Source organism: Aquarana catesbeiana, linkage group LG04 (genome assembly GCF_042186555.1).
Source record: "Aquarana catesbeiana isolate 2022-GZ linkage group LG04, ASM4218655v1, whole genome shotgun sequence".
NCBI classification, from domain to species: domain Eukaryota; kingdom Metazoa; phylum Chordata; class Amphibia; order Anura; family Ranidae; genus Aquarana; species Aquarana catesbeiana.
The window spans coordinates 53191841-53216546 of NC_133327.1; the positions used below are offsets into that span (position 1 = coordinate 53191841).

Consider the following 24706-nt stretch of genomic DNA (forward strand, 5'->3'; position numbering starts at 1 on the left):
GATCCTGTGATGTGATCCCGAGTCTGGCTCGGGGTTACCACTCTTGGTACTGAAATTCCACACCGAGCCGGACTCGGGAATACCGCCAGGGGGGTTAAGAGCCTCTTCCTTGAGGTAGCTTAAATGCTTCGCTATCAAAGTCCCTGTAATCGGGGTTGGGGGCTCTTTACCCCCAAAAATCTCCAAATACTGTGTCCTAAATGAAGACTTACCAACCCAGAGAGCGCTGTAAGATTTCCCTTTGCTTCCTGTCTTGTAGACACAATGAGAGAAATTCTCTCCAAATTGAGGAAGATACCCTCTAAGACAGCAGTTAACCAGGACAAATATAGAGACAGTGAATCTTCTAAGAAACGACACAGACAGAAACAATAGAAACAAAATCCAGACAGAAGCTCTAACCCTTCTATGCTGTGCCTGAAAAAAAAAAGTATGAAAAAAAAAAAATTAACAAAAATTGTTAAATTTACTTTAACCGCTTGCCGACCAGCCGACCAGTTTTACTGCAGAATGGCACGGCTGGGCGAAACATTACCTTACGTCTATAATAATTGTTGAATAGTGCAGCGATATGAAATAAACTATAAAATATATATACAAATATGAAGTGTACAATGCTTATTAATAGTGATTGTCTCACACTCTAGTCAGTCCTTGTGTGACCGCTCAAAAAATGAAGAAAGAAAAAATAATAAAAATAATAATAATGAAAAAAAAAAAAAAACAACTCCTGTAGTTTCTGAAAAAATGTTCTCATAAAATGTGCACACCATCACCAGTCAAAATGCCCGCTCACCTCAAGGATGAGTTAAAAACTCATAGGAAAGATCCTGCATTCAAATCCTCCTCATTCCTTTCTACTTCACGGCTAATTGGTGGTAAGAACCTTATGCTCCTTAGACTGTCCGTTCACGCTGGTGGCTTCACTACAGCTAATTCCAGGGAACACCCTCCTTCACTCTCTCATTCAGGTTCAACTCCGCTTTAATCAGTGTGGTTTTGTAACATGGAACAACAAACACAACTACCATAGTGTTTCTCTGTTGCTACATTTATTAAACCACCCCCAAAGAGTTATGCCGCGTACACACGAGTGGACTTTACGGCAGACTTTGTCCGGTGGACTTGTCGATGGACTTTACGACGGACTTTCCAAATGAACGGACTTGCCTACACACAATCAACCAAAGTCCGACGGATTCGTACGTGATGACGTACGACCGGACTAAAACAAGGAAGTTCATAGCCAGTAGCCAATAGCTGCCCTAGCGTCGGTTTTTGTCCGTCGGACTAGCATACAGACGAGCGTCCTTTTCGACCGGACTCAAGTCCGTCAGACTGATTTGAAACATGTTTCATTCCTAGGTTCGTCGAACTTTTGAGAAAAAAAAGTCCGCTGGAGCCCACGCATGATCGAATTGTCCAATGGTCCCCGGTTCGCCGGACCAAGTATGCCGCAAAGTCCAGTCGTGTGTACGCGGCATTACACTTACAAAGTAAAAACGTCAGATAAACATATAAAACATTGATATGTTCAACGCAGGTCTCACCCACAGTGATTAATGTGTTCTCACAGACTCGGCTCCTCCCCTCTATTCGCGATTCGTCCTCTCGTTGAGCATCTACCGAGGAAGCTCAATGAGATGGCGAATCGCAAATAGATGGGAGGAGCCGAGTATGTGAGAACACATTATTCAAATGTTCACTCATGTAAGTATTTGGCGCCGATTGCTTTTTTCACAGTTTACATTACCTTACGTTGCTTCGCCTTTTGGCCACTAGGGGCGCAGTGTGTGCCGTAACAGAGCGAGAACCGGGATCTGTGTGTGTAAACACACAGATCCCGGTTCTTTAAGGAGAGTAGAGACAGATCATGTGTTCTTACTAAGTATGAACACCGATTTCTCTCTCCTCCTAGACAGTCCCTTCCCCCTTACAGTTAGAACACACCTAGGGAACACAGTTAACCCCTTGAAGGACCCCTAGTGTTAACCCCTTCCCTGCCAGTGATATTTATACAGTAATCAGTGCATTTTTATAGCACTGATCGCTGTATAATTGTCAGTGGTCCCAAAAATGTGTCAAAAGTGTCTAATTTGTCCGCCGCAATATCGCAGTCCCGATAAAAATTGCAGATTGCCGCCATTACTAGTAAAAAAAATAATAATAATAAAAATGCCAAGAAACCTCTATTTGTGGGAGAAAAAAGGACATCAATTTTGTTTGGGTACAATATTGCAGGACCGCGCAATTGTCAGTTAAAGCGTCGCAGTGCCGTATCGTAAAAAATGACCTGGTCATTGGCGATTGGAGCGAAAGTGGAGGAGGGGTACCTCTGAAAATTAGGTACCTACTACCTAAAAAAATATATACCCGTATTTATCGGCATATAACACGCACAGGTGTATAACACGCACATTCATTTTAAGAGGGAAGTTTCAGGAAAAAACCTAAATTTTAAATAAGGAACTTTGAAGCAAAATAAGGGTCAGTGCCCATCTGCAGCCTCACCATTGCCATCAATGCAGCCTGATTAATGCCCACCTGCAGCCTCACAAGTGCCATCAATGCAGTGTTATTAGTCCACATCAATGCAGCCTCGCCATTGCCATCAATGCAGTAGCCTCACCATTGCCATCAATGCAGCAGCCTCGCCATTGCCATAAATGCAGCAGCCTCGCCATTGCCATAAATGCAGCAGCCTCGCCATTGCCATCTATTGACTTCCTATTACAGAGGCCACCAAGTAAACAGGAGATTCTCACTGTATGTAATCTGACGGCACTCCCCCCCCCCCCCCCGATGCCTCCGAGGCAGCTGCAATTGAAGTATTGGCGTATAACACACACACGCTATTTGCACCTAATTTTCATGGTGAAAAAGTGAGTGTTATACGCCAATAAATACAGTATTTCAAATATGGCGGGGGGGGGGGGGGGTGAAAAGTGAAACTTCCTCTTTTGGGTGAACTTCCACTATAAGGTTAATTTTGCAACTTCTATTACAGAATAGGTATTGATGTAGTGAAAGTAAACATTGTTTATCTTTGAGCAATTGTCATTTTACAGGATCTCCCAGAAAATGAGCTGCTTCATCCTCCTTTGAATATTCGGGTAGTGGATTGCCGTGCATTTGGCAGATATACACTGGTGGGCTCCCATGCTGTCAGCTCACTGCGTAAATTTATCTACCGTCCCCCTGACAAGAAGTCTCAGCAGTGGAACACCACCGGTAAGGTTATTTTCAATGTCTCACTCACTATATAGTATACTGTAACCTAATAATCTTAAATGGCCTGATTTATACAGTACAGTTTTGCACAAACATATACTTGGCAAAAGGAAAAGTTTTTTTAGCATTGTACTGAGAGCTATTGTAAGTGACCATCCCTCCCTTGTTGCACTCCCTTTCAGTGCTGTAATTTAGGTTGTATGAGTAAAAAGGAAAATGGTCTTTTCAAGAGGATGAGACAGCCAAGAGCACTGGAAAAACACTTGTATTAAACCACCTCATAGGGAAAGCCAGGACCAGTGATATGAATTATAGCCAGGAGACCATATCTCTGGAGTCCTCAGGAAGCCAGTGAGGGACTTGGCTCATCAGACTCTAACTGTAACTGAAATATGACATTTGAGTCGAATATCCATTGCTCTTAGTGCACTATGATTTATGTTAGAGTATTTTTTTTCCATGATTGCCGATTACCTGTTAGTTAAATTCAGCTCTTATTTCTGCCTTATTTTCAGTCTAAGCATGCATTTTCTTTGACTTCACACTGTTGTGCATGCTGTGACTTCTCCCTACCTTATCTCTCGTCTTGAGTTTGTGCTGTGCTCTGTCCTTTTCTGTCCTCTGTCCAGCTAAATTGATGAGTGGCTATATGGCACTGGCCAACGGAGGGACCTACTCTCGCCCCACAGGTGAAATTGTTGTCAACATGGAGCCTGAGGTGCCCATTAAGAAGATGGAGACTATGGTCAAACTAGAGGCGGTGAGTAACCAGATGTATGAAGCTTGAAAGAATAACAAAGTACCTTAGTTTTTGTTATAGAGGTTTTCTATTTTATCTGTTCATTTATCCAATCCATTATCATGACATCCTCACAAAATCAGTGTGTTTAATAATGACATGATCCTGATGGCCTCTGACCTAATCTTCTCTTTACCTATACTCCAAAGTGCCTTGCCATCATTTAGCAATGTTTCATACTACAAGCTCAAGGAGCACACATCCCAAATCCTGGCTCTAAACCTACCCGTACTCATTCAATTGCACCTTCAATATAACTATCCATGCACTTGGGCTCTTACCTCCATATAATATTTATGGATTTGAATTTCCACTAACATCTTACAACTCTACAAGTCTAATTACAAACCTTTTCTCCTATTCCTAAACCTTGATCTTCAGTACCTATCATGAACTCTCTGTAAGTCAAAAAGCATCATATTAAAATATTGACCTTACCTAAACTTCTTTATTCTGCAAAATAGTTATCCCCCTGCCAACACAATATCTAAACTTCCTATCTCTAGGAAAAGATATTTATGCTCCGAATACAGAAAGGCATCTTCACAGTAAGAACGGTGAAAATGTAATAGACTCTCTTAAGAGCTGGTTCTGGCCAGCTTAGTAGATTGTTTTAAGAAAGGCCTGGATTCTTTCCTAAATGCACAAAATATAACTGGATACTAATTTTATAGGTAAAGTTGATCCAGGGAATATCCGATTGCCTCCTGGGGGATCGGAAAGGAATTTTCCCCCACTGGAGCAAATTCAATTCATGCTTTTATTGTTTTTTTTTTCCTTCCTCCTGGATCAGCTGTGGGTATTGGATAATGAATATGGAGGTTTTCTATTTGTGTGTGCGTGCATTTTTCTTTTTTCTTTTTTTTTTCTTTCTCTGTTACATAGTTAATTTGGTTGACCTAAACTGGATGGACTGGTGTCTTTTTTCCACCAGCCTAAAATGACTTGTTTTACTATATGGGAGCATAAGAAATCTAGATGCTCACACTCCATCATGGTAAAACATAAGCACTCAGGAGGAATGGGATGGGTCTTCCCCATATCCATCATTATTATACCACAGCTCTGCTAGATCAGGCTCAACACTGGTGGAAAACCTCCCCACACAAAATCTAGTCAGTAATGGAAACTGGCCAGGCAATGACCACAGATTGCTTTTAATTAATTTAAATGGGCCCCTCCCTCTAGTATCTTTCCCACATTTCAAGCAATGCTTGGAGCAAACCCAGTCTACATTCACCTCACATGTAACCAATATCATTGAGTACTTTATTCCAAATGTACCTTCATAAGTGGGTCAAGTGTGGAATAACACTCTTGAATGGTAGGAAGTCCTTTGATTTCATTTGCACGTAATTCAACCTCCCATCTTCTGAACACTCAAATTATTTGCAATTTCACAACTTTTTACAGAAGCATATTAATCTTCCCAATTTCTAGTTCCTAACCCTAATCCTTAGACTAAGGGTATATCTTTATTCTAAAAAACACTAATTACCCAAGCATTTTTGAACAAAACCTCCACAATGATTAAATGGGGATTAAAACTAAAAACGAAAGTCCTTCGATTTCATTTGCATGTAATTCAACCTCCTATCTTCTGAACACTCTAATTACTTGCAATTTCACAGTTTTTTGCTGAAGCATTCTTTACAGATGGAACTTCATATTATTCTTGCCAATTTCTAGTTCCTAACCCTAATCATTAGACTAAGGCCTGATTTACACCTATGCATTTTTAGTGCTTTTTGCATTTTGCAGATTTGCACCACAGAACGTGTTCCATAGGAAACCATGTTAAATGGACTGTAGTGCAAATCTGCAAAAAGCACTAAAAATGCATAGGTGTGAATCAGGCCTAAGGGTATGTCTTTATTCTAAAATACAACAATTACCCAAGCATCCTTTATCAAAATCTCCTGAATTAACTGTACTGATCGCTCCTGCCTTCATTTTTAACTAAATCATAGTAAACTATGTTTACTGCAGGCTGCAGAGAAAGGGACTGAAGAATCCCTGTCCTCAGTTTCTTTCTCTGTCTCAAAAGTGAGACATCAGAGGTCTGTTTAGACCCTTGATATTCATCAAAAGTCCCATAACGGGCTCCTTAAAAAATTGTAAAACATTTATAAAAAATAATATTTAAAAAAACAATAAAAAATAAATAAAAAACTACTGACACTGTCTACTGTCCTTCTGACATCAATCTTTGCTTTAATGACAGCATCCACTGCTCTGCTGATACACACATGTGTGTTTGTGCTCTGGAGTGCACACGCTAATGCAATAGGCTGCGCACACCAATGTGCTGCATATATGCATTATATAACCGAATGATCATGGACATCTGACCATCACACCTACTAGATGCTTGTTGGACATCCTGTTTGAAAACCATTAGCATTAATATGGAGTTCTACCTCTTTGCAAATATAACAGCCTGCACTCCTCTGGGAAGGCTTTCCACAAGTGTCTGAAGTGTGCCTGCGCACATTTGGCAAAATAGAGCATCTGTGAGGTCAGATACCGATGTTGGATGAGAATGACTCACAATAGGCTTTCAATTCATCTCAGTAGAGTGCTCTGTAGGGTTGAGGTCAGGGCTCTTTGTAGGCCACTTGAGTTCCTCCACACCAGGAGGTGTCTTTATGGAACTGGCTTTGTATACAGGGCAAAGTGATGCTGGAACAAAAAAGGGCCAAGCATACAATTGTCTAAAATGTGTTTGTATGCTGTAACATTAACATCACCCTTCACTGGAGACACCTCATCTCTGTAATTTGGAGCTTTTGGTCATATAGTGTAAGTAGACAGCTTACATATTTTTCTTTAGTGACTTTGCCAACTCTAGGGTCATGGATGAATTTTATAGTGTATGTCCATATCATGGATGTTTGCAGAACTATGCTCACAGGTGAAATGTTTTTCAGACAAATGACCCAATGAATGGAAACAAAAAGGTAGCAGGTAGAAAGTTTACAATCTAAAACACAAACGATCTCTCTGGAGGTACAAGGAAGACAAAGACATATCTATTGCATAATAATTCTTTGTTTTGAAATGTAAATATGTTCATTTTTTATAGACCTATCCATTTTGTGCAGTGTTTTCCTTGTATTTTGTCTGCCATTGTAATTGTCTGTCTGTAAACATGGTTTGTTCTCTTTCCATTCCCCTCCACCTCTGTGTGACAGAATTCCGATGCAGTTGTTAAAGTAGATATGGTAAGTTGTTATTGTTTAACATACCATTGCACATACCATTGCACATACCTTGCACGTAACACGACTTGTTCACCACCATGATGTATTTCCGATGAGTGTTTGAAAATGTAAAAGAATCTGCATGAAATTGGGACTCTGTCGCTATTTAAAAAAAAATGAAATGCCATTCCTGCAAAGAGTACATGCCTGTACCGCTGCCTGTGCTTTGTTGCAGGTCCAAGAAAAGATCTTCAGCATCCTGTTCATTTCCAGATGTGTTGGATGCCTGATCCCCCCTGTTGTGCTCTGTGGTTCCTATTGCCCACCGCTGTGTCCTGTAATGACAAAAGGGCTGGCGGAGGACACCACAGAGCACAATGGCGTACGCAAACATCTGTCACTCCCAGAATCGTTGAATGCTGAACATTCTTCAGCAGAGCTTAGACTTTCAAAGAACCTTATTTTGATAGTGAGGGCAGTGGGGACAGGTAAGTCATTTCTGTATTCTTGCAGGAATGGCTTAAAGAGTCACTTTAGGGGTTGCATGACATTTAATCAAAATCAGAAAAAAATAAAAATAACTAACTTAATCTGATATATACACTGCTTATGGATTGCAGAATGTTTTTTTTTTTTTTTAATTTCAAGTGCAGTCTGTGTCACACACAGGCTAACAATTGATTTGATGGCCACAATTCTAAATTAGGAATACATTAAACCTAGATCATATTGTTTCACTGGACTTTTCTAACCCTAAAAAAATTATATTGCATTTAGTGCTTTCCAGCAGGAGAGTGAAGGGAGTGATAAGTATGTGCTTCTGGTGGGGTCTATATGAAAGTTAACCTGTTGCTTTGCATTTCATGATTAAGCCAGAAGTTGGCCTGTAAAGGGTAACTTAAAATATATCCCAGCTGAACAGAATATCCTGACTCTGTATCTCACATTTTGTAAACACAAGGAATTACACTTTGCTACAATGTAAAGTAGTGAGTGTGCCGCTTATATAACAGTGTAAATTTGCTGTTCCCTCAAAATAACTCAACACACAGCCATTAATGTCTAAACTGCCGGGAACAAAAGTAAGTACACCCCTAAGTGAAAATGTCCACATTAGGCCCAAAGTGTCAATATTTTGTGTGGTCACCATTATTTTCCAGCACTGCCTTAATCCTCTTGGGCATCAAGTTCACTAGAGCTTCACAGGTTTCCACTCCATGATGACAACACGGAGCCTGGTGGATGTTAGAGACCTTGCTCTCCTCCACCTTCCGTTTGAGAATGCCTCACACATGATCAAGACATGCTTGGCCAGTCCATCACCTTTACCCTCAGCTTCTTTAGTAAGGCAATGGTCATCTTGGAGGTGTGTTTGGGGTTGTTATCATGTTGGAATACTGCCCTGCTTCCCAGTTTCCAAAGGGAGGGGTTCATGCACTGCTTCAGTACGTCACAGTACATGTTGCCATTCATAGTTCCCTCAATGAACTGTAGCTCCCCAGTTCCGGCAGCACTCATGCCGCCTCAGACCATGACACTATCACCTCCATGCTTGACTGTAGGCAAGACACACTTGTCTTTCTACTCCTCACCTGGTTGCCGCCACACACACTTGACACCATCTGAACCAAATAAGTTTTGGGGGCGTGGCCTGGACAGCGATGGAGTAGGAAGCAAGCAGAGTGAGCTCCTCTTGTTCAATATCCTTCCAGCCATCCTGCACACAAACCAGCCTTAAAATTATACAGCCAACACGAGCGCAACACCGCGGAGTGGACCGGGAACATGTCACCGCCCAAAAGGACCACAGAAATGGTGGACAAGCTGGCAAAATTCTGGCATCAGGACAAGGCCCCGCCAGACCAAGATGGCGCCGACATGTGCTCCGCTCCGGAGCATCAGGGAGCAGACACAGCTAAGGTACTGGACGCCATAGCCACTCTCCAGGGGACACTAACGGCTAAGATTGATAAAGTTAAGATAGACATATCCTTACTTCGCCAGGATCTATCTAAAGTGAACCAAATAAGTTTATCTAGGTCTCATCAGACCACAGGACATGGTTCCAGTAATCCATGTCCTTAGCCTGCTTGTCTTCAGCAAGCTGTTTGCGGAATTTCTTGTGCATCATCTTTAGAAGAGGCTTCCTTCTGGGACGACAGCCATGCAGACCAATTTGATGCAGTGTGTGGCATATGGTCTAAGCACTGACAGGCTCCCCCCCTTCACCCCTTCAATCTCTGCAGCAATGCTGGCATCACTCATTTGCCTATTCGCCAAAGACAACCTCTGGATATGACGCTGAGCAAATGCACTCAACTTCTTTGGTCGACCATGTCAAGGCCTGTTCTGAGTGGAACCTGTCCTGTTAAACCGCTGTATGGTTTTGGTCACCATGCTAAAGCTCAGTTTCAGGGTCTTGGCAACCTTCTTATAGCCTAGGCCTTCTTTATGTAGAGCAACAATTCTTTTTTTCAGATCCTCAGAGAGTTCTTTGCCATGAGGTGCCATGTTGAAATTCCAGTGATCAAACTGTGTTGGGTACTTGTTTAGACCATAAAATAGGAGACTTTAGTTGTATTTTAAGTAATAAGGCACTCCGAGAACTCAAAGTTTGTGCAGATTTAAGTTGACATTGATATTTTCACTGACCTTTCATTTGTTCTCCCTCAGACTGAGGATGAGAAAGAAAAGAAGAAGAAAAAGAAGAAAGGGGAAGAGATTGAAGAAGAGGAGCCAGATGAGAGCATGCTGGACTGGTGGTCCAAATACTTTGCTTCTATCGAGACACTGAAAGAGGTGAGACATAGGAAAGCATTCCAGGAAAATTACGTTTTTTTTTTGTTGGGTGGAGGTCAGCCAAAAGACAGTTAGTGATAAGTGAGAAGTATTAGTCATTGAGGTGGACCTGAACCAAGTACACCATGAAACTCAGGAGTTTCCTCCTCAGATTTCCTTCTTCATGGTTACCCTGCTAGGTCAGATGACTTTCTGTACCATTTTTCATTCTCTTTGCAATAATCCCTTCACCCCCCTTCATACAATCTTTATTAGCACTGCTGCACACAAGGATCATACCACTGAACTGGTAATGTATAACATCTTGCCTTTTGACCAGGTGCAAGCTGGAACATAGTTAACAACATCTTCATTTGTCATAGATTGTCAGTAGTCTAGTTGGTGCAATTAGCAGTTAGTATCTCCAGAATCTCTCATCATCTTCTTCCATCTTTCCGATATCTCAGGGAAAACATGCTCTCTGGTCCAAGTCTCTCTGTCACATAATGGGCCAATTAAGATATCCCAGGTTGTACATGCTCCCTGACCTGTGTTTGCCCAGGAAAAAGAAACACATGCTTTGATCACATACTGGACCTAGTAATATATATCAGGTTGATCATGCTCCCTGATCTGTAATTGCCCAGGGAAAAGAGACAGCCTTTGATCACATTCTGAACCTAGTAAGATATCCAAGGTTGAACATCCTTCCTGGTCCGAACTGGCTCAGGGAAAAGAGACACCCCCTCTCAGTCACATGGCGGAATATAGAATGGAAAAGGACCTGTAGGTCCTAGTAGATGATAGGCTCAGCAATGGCATGCAATGCCAAGCTGCTGCAAGCAAAGCAAACAGAATATTGGCATGCATTAAAAAGAGATTAACTCCAGAGATAAAACGATAATTCTCCCACTCTAGAAGACTCTGGTCCGGCCGCTCCTAGAGTATGCCATCCAGTTCTGGGCACCAGTCCTCAGGAAGGATGTGCTGAAAATGGAGTACAGAGAAGAGCAACAAAGCTAATAAAGGTGGACATTAGTTATGAGGAAAGGTTACAAGCACTGAACTTATTCTCTCTGGAGAAGAGACGCTTCAGAGGGGATATGATTTCAATCTATAAATAACGTACTGGTGACACCACAATAAGGATAAAACTTTTCTGCGAAAGGGAATTTAATAAGACATGCGGCCATTCACTAAAATTCGAAGAAAAGAGGTTTAACCTTAAACTGCGTAGAGGGTTCTTTACTGTAAGAGTGGTAAGGATGTGGAATTCTCTTCCACAGGCAGTGGTTTCAGCGGGGAGCATCGATAATTTCAAAAAACTATTAGATAAGCACCTGAATGACCACAACATACAGAGATATACAATGTAATACTGACATATAATCACACACATAGGTTGAACTTGATTGACTTGTGTCTTTTTTTAACCTTTGCTACTATGTGACTATGATGGGCGTAGTAATATATCATAGGGGAAACATGTTCCCCGATCCGTGTTCACCCAGGAAAAGGTAGCACAGTTTCAGTCACTTGATGGACCGAATAGGATATCCCAGGTTGAACATTCTCTCTGGTCCATATTTGCCCAGGGAATGGAAACACACTTCTTGGACACTTGATGGGCCTATTGTTTCACAGCTTTTAGAGAGCATGTTTTCTCTCTCTGACTACCTCTCCAGAACTTCTTCTCCAACCAGAATCCTTTTACTTTACCTGGTTTGAGGACTTAAATCACAGAACAAAACCTCAGTTACTCACAGTGGGGGGAAAAGGGGGGCAAAATGCTCTGCAATATCATATGATTTTCAAGCCAGTGACCCTTTTATTCCACCATTAGCTTTTATACAAGTTTCCAATGACATGCCACCTTTCATGGTTCTAAGGATGAGATGTTTACAATGAATAACATGGCCGCCTCTCCAGTTTATTAGACTGATTTCACAGTAAACCTACAGATAACTTTGTACAACAGATGGCAGAATTACACTGGAACCAAATTGTCAACAAAGGCTCTTCCTATTAAATTTTTCAAATGATGTCTGGTATTAATTTCATGTATTGTGCTTTTGTAACATTTCTCTTTTTTGTATTTGCTGTCAAATTCAGCAACTGCGTCAGCAAGAAGCCGCAGCAGCAGAAGCTGAGGAAAAGGAGGAGATGGAAATCGCAGAGGGTAATTCTTGAAAAAGTGATATGTTCACTTTCCCTTTTATGTTTAGCTGACATGTTCTCAGGCACAGGGGATTCTGGGAAGTAGTAATGCCCCGTACACATGATCGGACTTTCCGACAACAAAATCCGTGGATTTTTTCCGACAGGTGTTGGCTCAAACTTGTCTTGCATACACACGGTCAAACAAATCTTGTCGGAAATTCCGAACGTCAAGAACGCGGTGACGTACAACATGTACGATGAGCCGAGAAAAATGAAGTTCAATAGCCAGTGCGGCTCTTCTGCTTGATTCTGAGCGTGCGTGGAACTTTGTGCGTCGGAATTGTGTACAAACGATCGGAATTTACGACAACGGATTTTGTTGTCGGAAAATTTGAGATCCAGATCTCAAATTTTGTGTGACGGAAATTCCGATGGAAAATGTCCGATGGAGCCTACACATGGTCGGAATTTCCGACAACAAGCTCCCATCGAACATTTTCCGTTGGAAAATCCGACCGTGTGTACGGGGCATTATAGTGATTTTTTTAAAGTATTTTCATAGAAGAAAAATGTCTAAAAAATGTGAGAATGAGCTGTTTTTCTTTGTCTACAACTTCACTCCATCTCCATGACTTAAAGCTATGAAAGTTGGCACAACATGGCTTCCACATGTACAGACAAATTTTAGATCTGATTCTATGAAATGTTATGATCAATGTAGTTTTAGTTAGTGTACAGCTTATCTGAAATATTTAAATATATTGTATTATTATTTATTATTGATGTCAAGGCATGCTAGGGCATCACCATAATAACTTTATCATACAATAACTTCTAATTAAAAATGAAAGGCTAAGTCCAACCAAAATTGATATTTCATTTAAGGGTGGAGCCCAGTGGGTAAAATCATTTGCTGACTTTTTTCTTTTATCTCTCTGGGACTCTGATTTTCAGATACCCTTATTGTAAATCTGGCTCTGCACACTCCTTGAGGCTTTACCGACACAGGCACTTTTCACTTTCAGGCACTACTTTTCCTAAAGTAGGAGGAAATTAAAAACAAATTAAAAAAATGACAGTGGTGATAGTGTGACACCCAAGCAAGGGAAGGTGTGGGGTGATCCTTTCAGTAACTGCATGAATAAAGTCTTGATTGGTTACAATTTACAGAAAAACAATATTTTCATATAGATTAAAAAATTGGGACAATTCATCATTGAAAAGCCACGCCTGAGTCAGTGACTTTGTCTAGGACTCTAGGCTGACATGGTGTCATCAGTCTGCTGCAGGCAGGAGGAAGCATTTCCTCAGTCTACTGTTCAGTGATAATACTGTACATTGTAAATTTGTTGCAAATCAGAAGAGTGAGAGTCTGCAGCAGGGGCTGATCTGTGTAATGGCCTTATTTACCTGGTCAGCCAATTGGCGGTTGAGCCACAGTTTTAGCTGATTTGAATCCCGCAGATTGTGCAATATCATCATGCCCCTCTTATCGTATTGTAAGAGTAGTGGAGGAGAGAAATATAAGGAATATTTATATCAAACTTTTAAATTGTAATATGTGACAGTTGTCTTTTGAGTTGGAGTAGATAATTAAAGATATACCAGCATGTGATTCAACCTGCTAAAATCCACCCAAAAAATGGTATTGGTTTTGGAAGGATGTTGCTTTTTATTATAAAACAGACTTGCCTTATCTCAAAATTTTTTATATATTAGTACAATATGTAGTTTGAGAGAGCTATATGAGTTAAAGTCATTCAGTTACTTGCTTAGAACCTTCATTGTGATAACTTAAAGGAGTCACCCTTTTCAGTCTCTAACCTTTCAAGATCAGCATCTTTATCCAGCTTTTTACTTTTACTTGGCAAACTGAATTTAGTGAGTTAATAAACTCCTTATTATTACTAATAGTAATAATAAATAGAAACATTTATGTGAAAGAGACCTGCGTTTTGTGTCACAAGTAGTATTAGGGCCCTTTCACACCAAACGCAGTTGGATGCAGTTGGCTGCGCTCCAACTGCAAAGACAGCCCAAAATCAAAGTAATCCTATGGGCATAGTTCACACCTTTGCAGTGCAGTTCAACGTAGTTAAAAAAAAGTAGATCATTCTGCATTTTTCCACACCAGAAATGAAGGGGACGCACTACAAATGCACTAGAAATGCCCTTCAAAACTCCCCGCACTGTGCCCCTTTAAGGCCAAGAAAGCCAAGCCCAAAGTAGAAAAATGCACTCAAGTGTGCTTCAAACGCTCTTCAAGTGCATGTAAACATGCAGTCAAATGTGTGCAGTTATGTGCAGTTTAAGGTGTGACTGGGCTCTTAGGCTGGGTTCGCACATATGCGAATTGGATGCGGGTTTCCCCACATCCAATTCACATTACAGGCAAGTGTGATCTGCTCTTAATGGTTCACACATGTATAGGGTGGCTACCTTTCCAGATTGAAAAAGGATCCGGTTGAGGTGTGAATTCATGCAAAAATTTGGACCTGAATGGCACCTGAACCGGTGAACAGACACGCACTGGACCCCAGGCACGAACCCGCGGCCGCACATGTGTGAACCAAGCCTTATATTTTGAATGTATTTTTCTTGTTATCTGTCAACTCTCCTTTTCTTGGCATTTCTTGGAAGTAGGACTCAACCAGTAAAAAACATTTAGCCACCATGGCACAATTGAATATTTTGGTGCTTTGCTTTGTGTAACTTGAGCTGCCAATCAGAATACTATAGTGAAAGGGGTGGGTGCAGGCTCAAACTATCTGAAATTATTCTTAATGCCTGGCTGAACCAATGCCAACAGCCCAAATCATTATTTCTGAATTGTACTTGCCTTGTATGAAATTCTTGGACGAATGTACATAGAAAATGTAAGGGTAGGGGAGGAGAAAATTACAGGAAACTATGTATATAAGAAGACATCCCTTTGGATATAAAGTCATTAGATTAGCCTATGGAACATGCAGAGCTAGATTTGATAAATTGAGTTACATAAAAATTCATAGATGCACAGGTCATATGGTAGGTGAAATCCAGAATTGCTTAAATGGTAAAGCTGGCCATAGATGGGCCATAATTTGGCCAGTTCAGCAGGTACAGGCCAAATTTTGATCCTTGTGTAGCCACTCACACTTGACAGAAGTTGATCTCATAATATTGATGAATAATGTCGGAATAGACTGTCTCATGGGGAGGATTTCTCTGTCTACTTCAATTGCGTAGATGGAGGAAGCTGTTCATTAAAACAATTCATCTATGGCAAGCTGAAAGTGGTTATAAAGGCTCAAGCTTTTTTACCTTCATGCATGCTATGCATAAAGGTAAAAAACCTCCCTAATGCTCACCTGAGCTCCCTCTCGATCCAGCAATGTGCTTGAGAGCATCTCCTGGATGTCTCATCCCTCATTGGCTGAGACAGCAGCGGGAGCCATTGGCTCCCGCTACTCTCAATCACAGCCAGGGAGCTAATGAGGAGAAAGCGGGGTCGAGGCCGAGCCACGGATCTGTGTGTCTTATGGACGCATAGAGCAGGGCTCGGGAGCAAGCATGCCCCAGTGCCCCCAGAGCAAGCTACTTGCTATTGGGGGCCCTGGCTGAAGAGGAGGAGCAGGAGCCCTGGCTGGGGACCTGAAAAGAGGAGGATGGGGGATGCTCTGTGCAAAACCACTGCACAGAGCAGGTAACTATGACATGTTTGTTATTTAAAAAAAAGAACCTTTAATGTCACTTTAAGACTCCTATTAGTTATCATAATGAAGGGATTGATGACTAATGGCTAGATTTAAAAAAAATTACAGTACACTTTAAGACATGAATAAATGTTATACATTATAGTAGAAAATAAGGCTGGTAAGTATTGTGGCTTCTACAATACATGTATTATTTCTGTTGAGGTTTGATTACCTCTTATCCTACCTCAGTGTGCCCTTCATAGAGAAAGAAATATACATGAATTTAGAAGGTGATAGCTGGAGCGGGAGGTCTTAGACCCATCCCCTGCTCCGAACTATCTGTCAACTTTCATGCACATTGTGGTTTAGTGTCTTGTGTTGGTTCCTTCCATCTCCACTCCATCCAACCCTTGTGTGATGGCTCAGAGATCAAAATTGATGAATCTCCCATGAAAGGCGCCAAGGGTCAGGCGAAGAACAAAGAAAAAGTGAAAGTATCCAAAGAGGACAAGAAAAAGAAGCAACTAGCTGAGCAAGCAGAGAAGAAGAACAAACAGAAGATTGATGAGTTAAAGGTACTTAGGGAGTGGATGTAATCTGTGCATTTTATGCAATCCCTGTGCCTTTTATTATTAGAGCTTCTTGAAAGACTTCTTCACTTTTTAAATGTATTTATGGTTCCCAAGAAAATACAAAAAAAGTGCCACTCTTTCCAGTTGATACTGTTCTCATGTCCATTGAAGACATCCTTCCTATAATAATTGACTGGTTGATGTCAGGCAAGAGAAATGTAGGAAAGCTGAGCAGTGGAATAACCTGGCCACACATTTATAATATTCTTAAAGCGGAACTTGTATCAAAGTGCAAAGTTAATTTATCTTGTAAGCCATCTAAAAACCCCATAGAAAATAAAGCATAGTTAAAAACATTTTAAAAAAGGGAAAAGGTTCCCCAGCTTTCCCAGAAATCCAGAAGAAGGCTCTGTGATGTCACTTTCACCTTGGCAAGCTGACCAGAACCCGGGGTACACCCAGGGTAAGTATTTTTTTTTTTTTTTTTTAATGTAGCTATGTTTTTTTTACACATGGTGGGTCTTTAAGTAAAGAGGAGAGCTTGCATTTTCATAAAAGGTCTGCTTTAAAAAACATTTGATAGTTTCCATCACTGGCTTTCTAGTTATCTGGCTGTTATGCTGATTGTTTGTCTTCAATAATGACCCAGCTCAATTGTGTAGACTAGGAAATTTGTTGAAAATTTTAAGTCCTTATCTTCACACTTGCTCCAAGTTAGTAACTCAAAATACTTAAGCCAAAGGATCAGTTTAGCAGCCAATAAACAAGATTTTTTTTGGAAGAAAGTCAGCAATGGCAGTCTCTATGATTAGTTATTCTATGATAAAATAAAAAAAGGGAGGGAGAGAGAGGGGCCAGGCGATCACTGGTGTAGCACAGTTTATTAGAGACAAATTAAAAGCCAATAACAAATTCCACTCACAGGGCATCAAGAGTGAAGATCTGGGACTGGAGGGAGCTCAGGAGGGCATACCACACGGTATCATGTAGTCAGTACTCGCCGCTGTCGTGGTGGAGGCCCTGATGGACGGATAGCATAAGACGCTGAAGAATGAGCTGTCATGAACCAGTAACCACCTGTCAACCCATTCCTCACCTGAGTGTGGCTAGCTAGCCTCCGAAACACGTTCCGATTTGCTGTTCTATCCCGTGGGTTGACAGGTGGTTACTGGCTTGTGACTGCTCATTCTTCAGTGTCCTCTCCTGTCCTTCCATCGGAGCCGCCAAATTATTGGCTTTTAATTTGTCTCTAATAAACTATGCTACACCAGTGATTACCTGGCGCCTCTCTCTCCCTTCCCTTCTCTATTTCAGTGCAGGTTCCCAGACCCTAGTACTGCCTCTGAATACATAGTCAGCGTTTGGACATCTATCAATCCGGTCAGATCTATGTACCAAAGGCACCCCCCAACAGGACCATTTTTAAAAAACTTTTATTAGCAGCCCTGGTGAAGGGGGAGTCCTTAGTCCCCTGAAATGCGTTAGCCTAATTTTATTGCTGAAACTTCAAATAAAACATCTTTAATGCCTGCATTTGCTGGATACCGGGTGCTCCTTTACTTTGACTTCTTTCCAAGAAAATGCGGCGCCGACCACAAGGCCGTACCCCAAGGTAGCAGCCCAGGCCCTAACAGGGCTCACCACCACCTTTCCCTCCAACCGGGCATGAACCTCTGGAAACCAACTCTTGCCATCTGCCCACACCCTACATAACTTACAGCAGTGACTTTTTTTTTTTCTTTTTTTCTGGGCCTTTATAATCTGACAATCCAGGGTAGCGCTGAGAGTTTTTGTTTGTTTATGATAAAATAAAAGAATATGAATTTCTAGGATGGATAAGACAGCATTTCTCCCAGTCATTAAATAGTTTTCCTACCATTAGACTTAAAAAATGATTTCATTCTATGTCAATGTAAATCTTTTACTGGAAGCCATGGCCAGATCTTAAAGTTCAGTTGAAGCCATTTATTATATCTGTTATGCAATCAGGTTGCATAACAATAAAGATTATGTGTTTTATGTGATAAAAGTGCTTTCAAACTATAATATTATATTTCAAACTATATGCTTGAGACCAAGACAGAGCATGGTAGTCCAGATCTCCAGTGGTCCTACATGCCCCCTGAACAATACTCCAGTCAACAATGCTGCCCACAATGTATGAAGTTTGTTGATAGGAGAACTATACAGGGGGTGTCAGACTGCTGGAAACCCAAACTAAATTACTTAAAGTGGAACTACGTTGCTTCTGAGCAGCACAAAGCAAAAATGCTACTTAATTCATTTTTAATATTCAAAGCAAACTTTGCATACTAGCAGAAGGGTTTGCTTAGCTGAGAAACCCCTCCTTCCCTCCAGAAGACTCCTGGGATGTATGACATTATTTGCCTAGGCAAGTAACCTGGAAGTAACTAAATAACCATAAAAAAAAAATGGTTAAAACAAGGAAATATGATATATGTCCCTATCTATTTACTAATGCTAGCAGCGTGAGGATTAAAAATAGTCAATGTTGATTGAGAGAGTGAAGTTCCACTTTAATTTGGGTATTATGATTTCTACACATGTGGATTATGAATGTTTGCTATCTCCTGACTTTAGCCCTTATGTTTGGCCAAATCCAGGTCTTCAACAAAGAACTAGAAACGGAATTTGACTGTTTTGAAGACTGGCTGCACACATTCAACTTACTAAGAGGGAAGATCGGGGATGACGATGACACAGTCAGCGAGGAGGAGCGGATAGTGGGAAGGTTTAAAGTGAGTATCAAACAGTGCCCAATAGGTGCTGTGGGGCTCAATAACACTGGTGGACACAATAAAAATAATGGACATAACAATATTTATTTCATTTTGTGACATAATGGGTTTGATTACTAAAGTCAAATAGACTGACCTTTGTTAAATAAAAAAAAGGCAAATAGACTGCATACTTTGCAAGTGCAGTTGTTCCATAGTTTAGTAAATGAGGGGAATCTCTGCTGGCTTCCAACATCCAATCATGTGCAAGCAAAATGCTGTTTTTTTTTTCTTGCATTTGATTGGGTATTCCTAGTTAGTGAAGTTTTATCTCATTTATTAGGCGCTGGAGCAACTGCGCCTGCAAAGTGCACAGTCTATTTGCCTTTAGTAATCACTTTTTTTTAAAGAAATAACATGATGCTTGGAATAAGAAAAGGGAAGTCCATTTTTTGGTCAAAATCGCAAAGCAATCAAAGACATAAAATGATGGTTTCAAATGGCCACAAGCAGACAAAAATCAAAATTTCCCTGTTGGAATGCTGGAAAAGCTGGATCGTTTTTGACAAAATTATCAATTTTTTCCAGTTAAAATTCCATATCAATTAATTCTATTGAGGCTGTCCATTCATTTAGCAGTTTTGACTTCACCATCAACTAAACATTTGTGATTGACCAAACTCCTGGTTGTTTGACTGCTCAGTATCTGATTATTATTTTGGTTTTTATGTACAATTCCCATTTCCTCAAAAAGTTGCTGAAATTGATAGAAAATTGACAGGTGTATAGTCAGCTTTAGACATTAGACTGATGTTATACTTAACTTCCAATTGGGTGTTAGAAGATTACACCAAACAAAGTTTTTTCACTTGTGTTTTTCTGATTCATGAATCCAGCTACAAATATGAAATATTTTCTCCACAGGGTTCTATGTGTGTGTATAAGGTTCCACTACCTGATGATATCACCAAAGAAGCTGGCTATGACCCCAACTTTGGCATGTTCCAAGGAATTCCCAGTAATGATCCCATGAATGTACTAGTACGAGTCTACGTTGTGAGGGTGAGCAGCAGTTCCAATGTGTTTTGCATGATAATATGCTCCCAATGAACATTATAAAGCCTGTGCAGAAGAAGTGTAGGAAAGGTGGACCCAACCTTGGTTTTTCCAATAATTCATGTTTAGAGCACCTACATGGTTAACAGAGGACGGAATTAAAATTAGACTTGAGAAACTTAACATTAATAAGTCACCGGGACCAGATGGCTTGCATCCGAGGGTACTTAGGGAACTCAGTCAGGTGATTGCCAGACCGTTGTTCCTAATTTTTACAGACAGTCTATTGACTGGAATGGTACCAGCTGATTGGAGAAAAGCCAATGTAGCACCAATATTTAAAAAGGGCCCAAAAAACATCCCTGGGAATTACAGACCAGTTAGCCTAACATCAATAGTATGTAAACTCTTGGAGGGGATGATAAGGGACTATATACAAGATTTTAGTAATAAGAATGATATCATTAGCAGTAATCAGCATGGATTCATGAAGAATCGTTCTTGCCAAACCAATCTATTAACCTTCTATGAGGAGGTGAGTTGCCATCTAGATAAAGGAAGGCCCGTAGACGTGGTGTATCTGGATTTTGCAAAAGCATTTGACACAGTTCCCCATAAACGTTTACTGTACAAAATAAGGTGCGTTGGCATGGACCATAGGGTGAGTACATGGATTGAAAACTGGCTACAAGGGCGTGTTCAGAGGGTGGTGATAAATGGGGAGTACTCAGAATAGTCAGGGGTGGGTAGTGGGGTTCCCCAGGGTTCTGTGCTGGGACCAATCCTATTTAATTTGTTCATAAACGACCTGGAGGATGGGATAAACAGTTCAATCTCTGTATTTGCAGACGATACTAAGCTAAGCAGGGCAATAACTTCTCCGCAGGATGTGGAAATCTTGCAAAAAGACCTGAACAAATTAATGGGGTGGGCGACTACATGGCAAATGAGGTTCAATGTAGAAAAATGTAAAATAATGCATTTGGGTGGCAAAAATATGAATGCAATCTATACACTGGGGGGAGAACCTCTGGGGGAATCTAGGATGGAAAAGGACCTGGGGGTCCTAGTGGATGATAGGCTCAGCAATGGCATGCAATGCCAAGCTGCTGCTAATAAAGCAAACAGAATATTGGCATGCATTAAAAGGGGGATCAACTGCAGAGATAAAACAATAATTCTCCCGCTCTACAAGACTCTGGTCCGCCCGCACCTGGAGTATGCTGTCCAGTTCTGGGCACCAGTCCTCAGGAGGGACGTACTGGAAATGGAGCGAGTACAAAGAAGGGCAACAAAGCTAATAAAGGGTCTGGAGGATCTTAGTTATGAGGAAAGGTTGCGAACACTGAACTTATTCTCTCTGGAGAAGAGACGCTTGAGAGGGGATATGATTTCAATTTACAAATACTGTACTGGTGACCCCACAATAGGGATAAAACTTTTTCGCAGAAGAGAGTTTAATAAGACTCGTGGCCACTCATTACAATTAGAAGAAAAGAGGTTTAACCTTAAACTACGTAGAGGGTTCTTTACTGTAAGAGCGGCAAGGATGTGGAATTCCCTTCCACAGGCGGTGGTCTCAGCGGGGAGCATTGATAGCTTCAAGAAACTATTAGATAATCACCTGAATGACCGCAATATACAGGGATATGTAATGTAATACTGACACATAATTACACACATAGGTTGGACTTAATGGACTTGTGTCTTTTTTCAACCTCACCTACTATATACTACTACTATATGAGTTAAGTTTCATGTTTAAATGGAAAAGATAATATATCCTTTCTATTGTAAGCTCAGGACTTAAAGTATAATCAAAAGCTCCTGTTTGACAGTCTTAGGGCCGATTCACACTGGTGCGACATGCACTCCGACATCGAGAGCACAAGTTGCATGACATGTCAAAACAAATGAAAAAAAAATGGCGTGGGGTCCCCTCCAAAATCCATACCAAACCCTTATCCGAGCATGCAGGCTGCCATGTCAGGAAAGGGGGGGATGAGCAAGTGCCCCTCCCAGGCCATACCAGGCTATATGCCCTCAACATGGGGGGGGGTGAGTGCTGCGCCCCCACCCCAAAGCATCTTCACCCCAAGTCGATCGGCCTCTTCCCGACAACCCTGGGCGGTGGCTGTGGGGGTCTGCGGGCAGGGGCCTTATCGGAATCTGGAAGCCCCCTTTACACATCCCTCTGGTGATGTGTTCTTCCTACGGTCTTCTCCCTGCTCTGCTGTCTTCTCCTTCTGGAGATGTGGTGTTCTTCTGGTCTTCTCCTTCTGCTGCTGTCTTCTCTGCCGCCAACCCGGTCCTCCTCTAATGCTGGCTCCTGCCGTTGTGTCATCTCCAGTGTCTGTCAGTTCTTATATAGCCATGGGGCGTGGCCATTCAGTGATGTCACCATGAGACTCCCCCCCCCTCTTGTGAGGCCACGTATAGCGGCACTCCTGTGCAGAATCACGTATATGTACGTGATACTGCTCTCATGTCTAGGGGGCATGTGTGCATGCTGCTGGTGGGCTGCTTCTGCTTAGATTACTCACAGCAGAAGCAGATCTGTGGGTGTCGGGCAATGGATGTCTACCCGCCAGTCGTCAGGCAGAGACACAGCACAGAGATGTAAACAAGGCAGTGCTTTGTTCTGACAGGGGGGAAATTATGGATTTTGTGTCCCTGCAAAGCAGGGAATAAAATCCATCACTTCCCTTAGTAAAAGCAGCACACAGTTTACGGATAAACACTGGCTAGGCACGCAGTTAACCCTTTGATCGCCCTAGATGTTTAACCCCTTCCCAGCCAGTGTCATTAGTACAGTAACAGTGTATATTTTTTAGCACTGATTACTGTATTAGTGTCACTGTTTCCCACAAAGTGTCAAAAGTGTCAGTTAGTGTCAAATTGTTCATTGCAATATGACAGTCCCGCTATAAGTCGCTGATACCCGCCATTACTACCCAGTTTCCTCGAAAATAAGACCTAGCGTGATTGTCGGTGATGGCTTCAATATAAGCCCTACCCCCCAAATAAGCCCTAGTTAAAGTCCTTGTAGGTCTTGTTTTCAGGGTAGGGCTTATTTTCGCTGAAACAGGGTAGAGCTTATTTGGGGGATAGGGCTTATATTGCATCCATCACCGACAATCACGCTAGGTCTTATTTTCGGGGAAACAGGGTAGTATAAAAAAAAAATTATAAAAATTCCAGTATACACCATAGTTTGTAGACGCTATAACTTTTGTGAAAACCAATCAACATACGCTTATTGGGATTTTTTTTACCAAAAATATGAGGCAGAATACATATTGGGCCAAAATTGATGAAGAAATTAGATTTTTTTCAATCTTTTTTATGGGATATGTTTTATATCAGAAAGTAAAAAATATTGTTTTGTTTTTTTTTTCATTATAAAGTGGACTATTATTGATAGAGAAACCTATCAACAAAAGGAGTAATAGTGAAAAATATAAACTTTTCATTTACCTTGTAGGCTACAGATTTACATCCTGCTGACATCAATGGGAAAGCTGATCCTTATGTTGTTATAAAACTGGGCAAAACTGAAATCAAAGACAAAGAGAACTACATCTCCAAACAACTAAATCCTGTCTTTGGAAAGTGAGTCACCCATTTTATATTATTTGTTTATCATATTAAAGTTGGCCCATCTAGACCAATTTAATGAACCAGACAGAAGCCATGTTGATCTTTCAAAGGAGCCATTGAGTATAATATGTCCTGTGTTTACAGAAACAACATGCAATACATAACATACATCAATCTGCCGTAGCATTATCTCCACCCACCATAACCCATCAAGGTATAGACTCCACTAGACCTCTGAAGGTATGCAGTCGTATATGGCACCAAGACATCAGTAAAATATCCTTTAGTCCCTTACCGGCCCTTAAAGTGGACCTCAATGCCGGGAGGCGGAGGCAGGCATTTAAATCATGTGACTGCTGTGATTGGCAGTCACAGCAGTCACATGATCAGAAAGCTCCTGATCACAAGTATGCATCAGGAGCTTTCTGGTACCCATTCGTTACTATGCTGAGAGCTCGCTTTCAGCACAGTAAAGTGTTTAGGTAGGGCCTCATATATGCAGCTGCTCGGCATTAAAGCCCACCTGCCGAGAGGCCGCATATATGCGCCATATCAGCAGGAAGTGATTAAGCCCTGTTGCAAAGTGAGAATTTGGAGGCTAAGGCAACACGTCAAACTTATTGTTGTGTTCCTCAAACTATTCTTGAATTCATCAGACCAGGTCACCTTCTTCCATTGATCTATGGTCCAGTTCTGAAGCTCACATGCCCATTGTAGGCACTTTTGGCTGTGGACACGGGACAGCATGGGCACCCTCACTGGTTTGCAGCTATGCAGCCGCATGTGCAGCAAACTGTGATGCACTGTGTGTTCTGACACCTTTCTATCAGAACCAGCCATAACTTTTTTAGCAATCTAAGCTACAGTAGCTCTTCTATCGGATCAGACTACA

The 24706-nt window shown here is 41.3% G+C and overlaps 1 protein-coding gene across 22 annotated transcripts in view; it reads left to right on the forward strand.

Annotated features, from left to right (window-relative positions):
* Positions 1 to 24706, forward strand: part of OTOF (otoferlin) — a 500270-nt gene that overhangs the window by 434098 nt on the left and 41466 nt on the right. For 10 of the 22 annotated variants that reach the window (XR_012243739.1, XM_073625185.1, XM_073625184.1 and 7 more), the window contains 9 exons: positions 3069 to 3231; positions 3861 to 3991; positions 7225 to 7254; positions 9907 to 10032; positions 12124 to 12190; positions 16275 to 16423; positions 19045 to 19179; positions 20083 to 20220; positions 23699 to 23826. Coding sequence is in view for 21 of the 22 variants with exons in the window: in XM_073625185.1 (XP_073481286.1) it covers positions 3069 to 3231; positions 3861 to 3991; positions 7225 to 7254; positions 9907 to 10032; positions 12124 to 12190; positions 16275 to 16423; positions 19045 to 19179; positions 20083 to 20220; positions 23699 to 23826 (1067 nt within the window). In the remaining variant the exon portion in view is untranslated. The remainder of the gene's footprint in view (positions 1 to 3068; positions 3232 to 3860; positions 3992 to 7224; positions 7255 to 9906; positions 10033 to 12123; positions 12191 to 16274; positions 16424 to 19044; positions 19180 to 20082; positions 20221 to 23698; positions 23827 to 24706) is intronic. The other 12 variants (XM_073625195.1, XM_073625194.1, XM_073625199.1 and 9 more) reach the window with 5 other exon arrangements.